Source organism: Lactuca serriola, chromosome 1 (genome assembly GCF_051521515.1).
Source record: "Lactuca serriola cultivar US96UC23 chromosome 1, Lser_US96UC23_V15, whole genome shotgun sequence".
In the NCBI taxonomy this organism is placed as follows: domain Eukaryota; kingdom Viridiplantae; phylum Streptophyta; class Magnoliopsida; order Asterales; family Asteraceae; genus Lactuca; species Lactuca serriola.
In genome coordinates, this window is record NC_136408.1 from 227368976 (window position 1) to 227377437 (window position 8462).

General features: G+C 35.2%; 1 protein-coding gene across 1 annotated transcript; it reads left to right on the forward strand.

The window, feature by feature from the left end:
- Positions 1–564: 564 nt before the first annotated feature.
- Positions 565–2468, forward strand: LOC145066354 (uncharacterized). Its single transcript, XM_079013589.1, has 2 exons — positions 565–1844; positions 1961–2468. The coding sequence occupies exons 1-2, from the start codon at positions 565–567 to the stop codon at positions 2466–2468; spliced, it is 1788 nt and encodes a 595-aa protein (XP_078869715.1).
- Positions 2469–8462: the final 5994 nt, after the last annotated feature.

Genomic DNA, 8462 nt, shown 5'->3' on the forward strand with positions numbered 1-8462 from the left:
ATAGCTTTTAATTTGCAAAAGTTAAATTTCTGGTCCCTAAAGTTTTAAATTTCTGGAATTACAATTTTGGTCACTATAGTTCTAGTTTCCCAGAATTATCTTTTTGGTCCCTGAAGCTTTTAGTTTGCAGGAATTACATTTCTGGTCCTTGTAGTTTATTTTTACAAAATTACATTTTTAGCCCCTGTAGTTTTTAATTTGCAAAAGTTAAATTTCTGGTCCCTGAAGTTTTAAATTTCTGGAATTACAATTTTGGTCACTATGAAAGAGGGAAATAAGCAAGACACTTTTGGTCCCTATAGTCCTAGTTTTCCAGAATTATCTTTTTGGTCCCTGAAGCTTTTTGTTTGCAGGAATTACAATTCTTGTCCCTGTAGTTTTAATTTTCCAAAATTACATTTTTAGTCGCTATAGTTTTTGGAATATGATTGCATAGTTATAATAAAAATAAGTATTTCATATAGTATAATTGTAGTTTCCAAGGATGCTTTTAGTAATATGTGGATATGATTGCATTATCTAATTTCTAAATAGTAGTTATATATTTGGTTGTAGCTAGTCATTATGTCAACACGTAGTGATAGAGACTGGATGTACAAAAGGTTAGATCATGGGTATCTTAGCACAAAATATCATGCATCCGTCAAAGGATTTCTGGATGTTGCTTTTTCTAATGAAGCAACCGTTGATGGGGATTATATTAGATGTCCTTGTTTTAAATGCAAGAACATGTATTATAAAACAAGAGGTGATGTAGAGCTTCACTTGTTACAAAACGGTTTCACTCCTAATTACACAACTTGGTGGGCACATGGTGAAAGAAATACGATATCTCAGCATGAGGAAGAATCTACTAATCCGATGCAGGATCCGATGGAAGATGATGATGATGATGATGTTAATGGGTGTACACAAATGTTGATGGATGTAATGGAGGAACTCCCGAATCCAACTACCAAGGGGTTCTATGATATGTTGGAAGACGCTGATGAACCTTTGTGGGATGGATGTGAAAATTATTCAAAATTACAAGCTGCAACAGAGTTGTTGCATTGGAAGTCAGAATACAATATATCTGAGGCTGCCTATGATCACATACTTCCTATAATTAAGCGGATGCTACCCAAAGGTGAGAAACTAGTTGAGAACTTCTATGAGACGAAGAAGCTTTTGAAAATAGTTAGACTCCCAGAAAAAAAGATCCATGCTTGCAAAAACCATTGCATGATATTCTATGGGGCAGATTCTGATTTGACTAAGTGTCGAGTGTGTGATCATGATCGGTACAAGAGTGGCAGACTACCTTATCTGGTTATGAGGTACTTGCCGATTGCTCCTAGACTCCAAAGTTTGTATTTGACAAAAAAGACGGCAAAGCAAATGACATGGCACTATGAACATCAAACAGAACTGGGTTTGATGGTCCATCCAAGTGATGGTGAGGCTTGGAAGCATTTCGACTCAATGCATCAAGAATTTTCAAGTGAACCACGTAATGTTCGCCTTGGGCTATGCACCGATGGGTTCAGTGCAAATAACTCAAATACAACCCCGTATTCATGTTGGCCTGTTTTCCTTTCAATTTATAACTTGCCTCCTTGGATGTGCTTAAAGGAACAATATGTTCAGTTAAGCATAGTTATTCCTGGAAAAAAGAGCCTAGGTCAAAATATAGATGTGTTTCTCAGGCCGCTTATTGACGAGTTAAAGATGCTATATACAGACGGTGGTGTCACTTATGATGCTTCGACTAAATGCAATTTCACAATGAAAGCTATACTTCTTTGGACAGTTAGTGACTTTCCGGCTTATGCAATGTTATCGGGATGGAGCACACACGACAAGTTAGCATGTCTGTATTGTATGGGTGAGTCGGGGTCGTTTCGGTTACACCATGGTAGTAAACCATGTTGGTTTGACTGCCATCGAAATTTTTTACCTGAACAACACACACATATAGGGGTGACAAAACAGGATTTCTGGCTAATAAGGTAGAGAGATCTAGGCCCCCACCAATATTAACCGGTGATCAGATTTGGGAGCAAGTACGACACTTTCCAACTGTTTATGAAGGCAAACCTTTTAGAGCGAAGAATGCAAAATTTCCTGGTTTTGGGATTACTCATAATTGGGTTAAGAGGAGCATCTTTTGGGAGCTACCATATTGGCGGAAGTTGTTAATACGACATAACCTTGATCACATGCACATTGAGACAAATGTGTTTGAAAATCTTTTCAACACCGTGATGGACACTTCGAAAAGCAAAGACAACATGAATGCAAGAAAAGATATAGAAATGTATTGCAATCTAGTGCAATGGCATACATGGAAGAAGGGAAATAAGGATATGAAAAAGAGAGCATCGTTTGCTTTGAGCAAAGAACAAGTAGCTAAAATATGCCAATGGTTGATTAAACTTAAATTCCCGGACGAATACGCCTCAAACTTGGGGGGTGCGTTAATGTAGATGATAATAGCTTTTACAAATTCAAGAGTCATGAGTGCCATGTATTTCTTCAAAGATTGTTGCCTATTTCTCTAAGAGGTATGGTGCCAAATTCAACATGGGATGCAATTACAGAGTTGTGTACATTCTTTCGTGTAATATGTTCAAGGGTGTTACGCGTAGATGACTTACAACGCTTGCAAACTACTATTGTTGAAACCATTTGCAAGTTGGAAAAAATATTTCCACCTGGATTCTTTGATTCAATGGAGCATCTTGTTATCCACTTAGCTCGAGAAGCTATGCTTGGTGGTCCGGTTCAATATAGGTGGATGTATCTTTATGAAAGGTATATTTTTTATCATACAAAAGATTCTACTATAAAACCTATGGAATTTCTAATAAGTCTTTTTCAACATCTTTTTAGGAAGTTGGGATCAATGAAAAGAAAGATAAAAAACCATGCGAAGGTTGAGGGGTCCATTGTTGAGGCGTACATGATTGGAGAAATATTGACTTTTTGCTCACAATACTTTTTGCCTACAATTGAAACCCGGTTGAATCGTGAGTCACGTAATTTTGCCCCAGACATTCCTAGTTATACCATGGTCGACTCTCGATTAAGCATTTTCAAAGTTCCATCTCGAAGATTATTTGAAAAAAGTGGCCAACGGAGGCCTTTGACAGATGATGAGATGCGTATTGCTCATAATTACATCTTGATCAATTGTGTTGATGTTCTACCTTTTTTAAGGTATGTCAAGTTATCTATTTTTCCTTGATATCATGAATCTCTAAAATTTTTGTTATTTTTTAAGGTTGTTTGAAAATTATGTGATCCAAAGCCAACCTGATATGGATGATGGAGCATTTGAAAGGTTTAGGGATCAACATTTTGCTAAGTGGTTTAAAGATCATGTAAGTATGATACGAGAAAATTTTGTATTACCAAAGTGTCTTCCCCGGTGAATTAGTTAACAAATGAATTTATCAATGTAGGTTTTTCAACAATCAAATGATATCAGTCAACATCTGAAATGCCTTGCACGAGGACCATTACGACATGTTAGGTCCTATAAAGGATACTTTGTCAATGGTTACAAGTTTCATACTGAAAAATATGGGGATGGACGGGTCACACACAATAGTGGTGTATGTGTAAGAGGGACTTGTTACAATGAGACTGAGTGTGACTATTATGGGTTGTTGGATGAGGTCTTAGAAGTAGAATATCAAGGCATAGGGCGTTGCGTCGTAGTATTGTTCAAGTGTATATGGTTTAACCCTACTGAAGGGGTACATGTGGATCGAAAGCATAATTTGGTTGATATTAAATACAAATCAAGGCTAAGAAATGAAGATCCGTTTATCCTAGCATCACAAGCAGAACAAGTGTATTATGCACCATATCCCGCAATGAAGGATTTGAAAGATTGGTGGGTTGTCGTCAAGACGAAACCAAGGGGTGTATATGATCTACGACAATGTGTTATTGAAGAAGATGATGATGAGGATGAAGAGGACCAATTCTTTCAAGAAAGTGAAGCAATTTTACCTTCTACAAGTAGCGGTGCAAATGAGGTGGCAGGACCCCTTTCTCATGTAATTGAATGAGAAATAGAAGAAGTTAATGACAATTACATTGAGAGAGAAGAGGATGAAGAAGTTGATGATAACTTGGATGATTCATCCCAAGATGATATTGAACATGAAGACAACATATGTGATGATAATTCTGATGATGAGTAATTACTAAAAATGTAGAATGAAACAATGTATTTGGAACTATATATTGCCTAATGGACCTTATCAATAACTTTTTAACTAAAATGATCGTTTTCTTTTTCTATAAACATTGCACTTTCATTTTTTGTGTATTATAGCATGTTACCTTCTCTTACTTCTATAATGTTCTATTATAATACATACTTGTTCTAACCAATAGTTTATTAATTCTTGATTTTAAGGGTTATTTTTTGACTAATGGCGCCACGAGGAGCCCGTGGTGGTGGTCGTAGTGGTAGTCACATTGGTGGTCGTGATGCTGGAGATAGAAATGCATCTCAATCACACAATAATGCAGAAACTCAACCTTCTTCTTCAGTTAGAGGATCAAACATCTTGGAACAAGTTCCAAGTAACCCATCAAAAAGGAAGTTCATTGAAGTCGATTCTGAAAAGGAGTACTAATGTTAATTTTACAATTGTTTATGAAAATGAATTTACTTGTTAATGATAATACTAATTCTAATTTTTTAATTATTTATTTTTTGCATGATTTACGGATCAGATTTTAGTGATCAGAGCCATCGCATGTATACTCAAGACGATGTTTGACGGCCCATGGACCTCATAGAAGAAGGTTGACAAAGAACATCGTGATGCAATGTGGGAACATTTCAAGGTTTGTATTTATTATTTTTATGATTTATCAAAGTAAAACTTGGTGTAAAATGGAAAAGATAATTGTATGCGTAATCTACATGTAGGGTTTGTATGTCTGGCCCGAAGCGACTGATGTTCTTGCTCGCAAGGTATGGGAAGACTGTATGAAGAAACGATTTCCTGACATAATGCGAAGAGCACGTGAAGAATCTTTAAAACTTGCCAAAGCTGCAAATGTGAATGCCTCACTAGAAGGTGATTTAAATTTGCTAAAGGAGTATAACCCAAATTGGATAAAAAAAGGAGTATTGGGAAAAAACGATCAATGAAGTGTGGACCACATCCAATTGGAAACGTTTATCACAATCAGGGAGAAATAACAGAAATAAATTAGAAGATGGCTCTGTTTCCAAACATACCGGGGGTTCTATATCTATTCGTCAACATAAGAAAAGAATGGTAAGATGTTTGCATCTCACCTTAGTTTCCACTTAGACTATTGAGTTTTTTTTAATGTATTACTAATGGATTTTGTAGCAAGCAACACTTAAACGCCCTCCTACAGGAGTTGAACTTTATGCAAGGTTGCACACTAAACGGTCTACTCAAGAGTACATTACACCAAAGGCAACTAAAGTTAACGTATTTTCAATTCTTTTTTAGGAAACAAAACTTCCTACTACTCGGGTTAATGACTTTGTTAAAGAATAAAATTGACAGAAAACAAATCTTTCGTGAGTAGTAATCAACTTACAAAAGAAAAGAAACAAATTATTATCTCTAAATGTTTTATCCTCTGCCTAGATGTAATTAAGTATTTTGTAAGTAGTAATCAACTTTATGAAAGGTTTAAGTATTAATTAATAGGAGGCTTATGAAGTGGTTCATTCCATTCCTTAAATATGAATTTGATGGAATGGAATGAACCATTCTATTCCTTATTTCATGTTTCTGTTGTTTCATATTTTTTTTTCTATAATAGGAGGCTTATGAAAATGCTATGGTGGCTATTTTGGTGATGATACTAGTTGCCACCCCCTCTTGGATAATGAAACTGATGGGTTTTTGGTCATAAGACATCCTATGTGCTCATACAAACCCTAATGCTTGGATCTAGGTTTCTCTATTGTACATGCTTTGAATCCAAGACTATAAACCCTAATTCTAGCATATGGAAATCGATATTAACATATAATTAGGTTTATGATATTACCTTGATTGTTATGTAGCAATAACAATCCCAAATCCTCCTTGAATTGACTTTGGAAGGCTTAGAGTCACAAGTGTCACTCCTCTAATGGCTTACAAACACCAAGAGCAAATGGAGAAGGTATAAAGAGAGAGGGGAGGTATTGAATTTGTTCCTAAGAAGCCTTAGGGAAGGTCTGGCCGAATTCATGAGTCAATGGGTGTTTATATAGGTGTAGAGATAGGGTTTCAGTCATTATCCTTATCTAGTTGCTTGTCCACCAAGCAACCAATAAGATAATCCTTGAATCCTTATCATAGTCGAATTCTAAGACCTTATCACCTTAAATTCGTCCAACCTATTAATAAGATAATCCTTACCTTATTTTGTAACTATCACATAATTACAATTCAGCCCCTCTAGTTTATTTAATTACATTTGATCACAAAATTAATTCATAATTAATTATTAACCAATATTAATTAAACAAATATGATTTCTCCTTTAATATATTATTGTTATAACATATTAATAAATCATAATAACCTCTCTCTTAATTTATTTCTCCAATCAAGTTGCTTTGGTGAAGGCATACCAAAAGGACCATGCACCATCGGGTCAAGTACATACCAAAATAGTTATGGACTTAGAAACTAATCCAACAGTTTCCCACTTGGATAAGTCTAATAACTATTCTGTGTATGACTTCTGATCCTGATCTGGAATCGTAGCTTTCCAAAGCCGCTGTCAACTCTGATCCTATCAGATACGCGTGTCCTTAGATAAGGGATCATATATTCCGCCATTCTAGATATCATATGAGATATGATTTCAAATCATTCTCTTTGTACTATATCTCGATTTCCGATTTATGACGACTGACTAATTGAACAAATCAAATTAGCCCTAGCCTGGCCGAGCATTTACGTTTGTCATCACTAAATCATCGACGAGCCCAAAGATATCGCTTTTATCCTACTTTGGATAAAAGGAACGGATAAACTTTGATACAATGCTTGCTTGCACTCACTCACTGAATCACACACAGTAATATGTTTTATAACACCAAGTTACTGGTGCGTTTACATATTATCAATGTGCAACCGATTTGCAAGATACATCTCACACATCTCAGTTTCAAGAATATAAGATGTTATCATCTCACCAATCACTCATGATGAAATTCATGGAGTGATCCAAGTGATTGTGGGTTTAATCCAATGCTCAAATTCATATTCATAAGCACTCATGAACGTTGCAGCAAACATTTGCTTATGTCTAACACTCTTTTAGACAATCCATACACCAATTCATGACAGTCTTCATTCATATCTACTTCCAACATATGAACGACTGTGGCCCGTTCGAATAATTTGATTATTCTTAATAAACTCAATTATTCTGGAAGTCAAAACATGCAAATGTGAAACACAAGAAAAATACTAATCCCAGATGGCCTCAAACCTTTGAGTATAAATAAAACTCCTTTTATTTATCACCATATCGATTACTCATTATTTGTCGTTTCGGGTAATCAACTTCTTACTTGAATTATTACACTTGTCCCATGCTCTTAACATGCACACAATGTTTATCTACGGTTCTTACTTTGTGAAATAGACCAAATTGAGCACATTTCCAATCATTCTCATTTCACAACTCCAAATCCTTTATCATAAGTGAAAGAATATCAAATTCTTGCTACTTATAGAATATGCTAGATTCTAACATTTTATGCAATGATCCTTTCGTAATGTCACTGCACCAAAGTCACAAAGACTATTGCCAATGATATTACAAAGTCCTATATCGGAGATTGTTACAAGACAATTCCTTAGATATGATGTCTCTCACTCAAAGTACATTCCTTTGAATATCCTTTGCATAAAAGTTTCTAATCTAGTCATAGATTTTCAATATCCAATTTTTAATATGGACACGTTTCCATATTTTCCATATGACAACTCATTCTTAATAGAATCTTATCTATTCGTAATGATGTCGATATGGCCCATCCAATATGGAAAAATTTCCATAATTTCCATATGACAACTTATTCTTAATAGAATATTTTCTATTCATAATAATGTCAATATGGTCCATCCAATACCATGCTTCCAACTACTCACAAGCGACCAATCCTCGTCAAACTTTGGATTGTCCTTTGATAGTTGTTTAATTATTTTAGTCAAAACCAATTCTAGTCCCTTTTCCCTCTAAATGTGCTTGACATTTGGAAAATTTTAGAATGGTCAAACATTAAAGCATTTGCAGTCGATCCTATACCCAAAGCGTATGGGACACGACGCATAATGTTTTATTTGCTATGTTCTCAAAATTCGAATTGTGAAGAGGAATGCCGTAATCATAATCGAAATTTTAAGAACACACTATGTACTCTTGACTAAATTTATTAACATTTCTCAACCTAATCCTTTAGA

What these genes read in the sequence shown, in the direction of transcription:
- LOC145066354 (XM_079013589.1), top strand. Translation starts at nt 565, where the DNA reads ATGTCAACACGTAGTGATAGAGACTGGATGTACAAAAGGTTAGATCAT. An exon ending in GGATGGAGCACACACGACAA is followed by an intron (nt 1,845 to 1,960) that starts GTTAGCATGTCT and finishes ACACACATATAG; the next exon opens with GGGTGACAAAACAGGATTTC.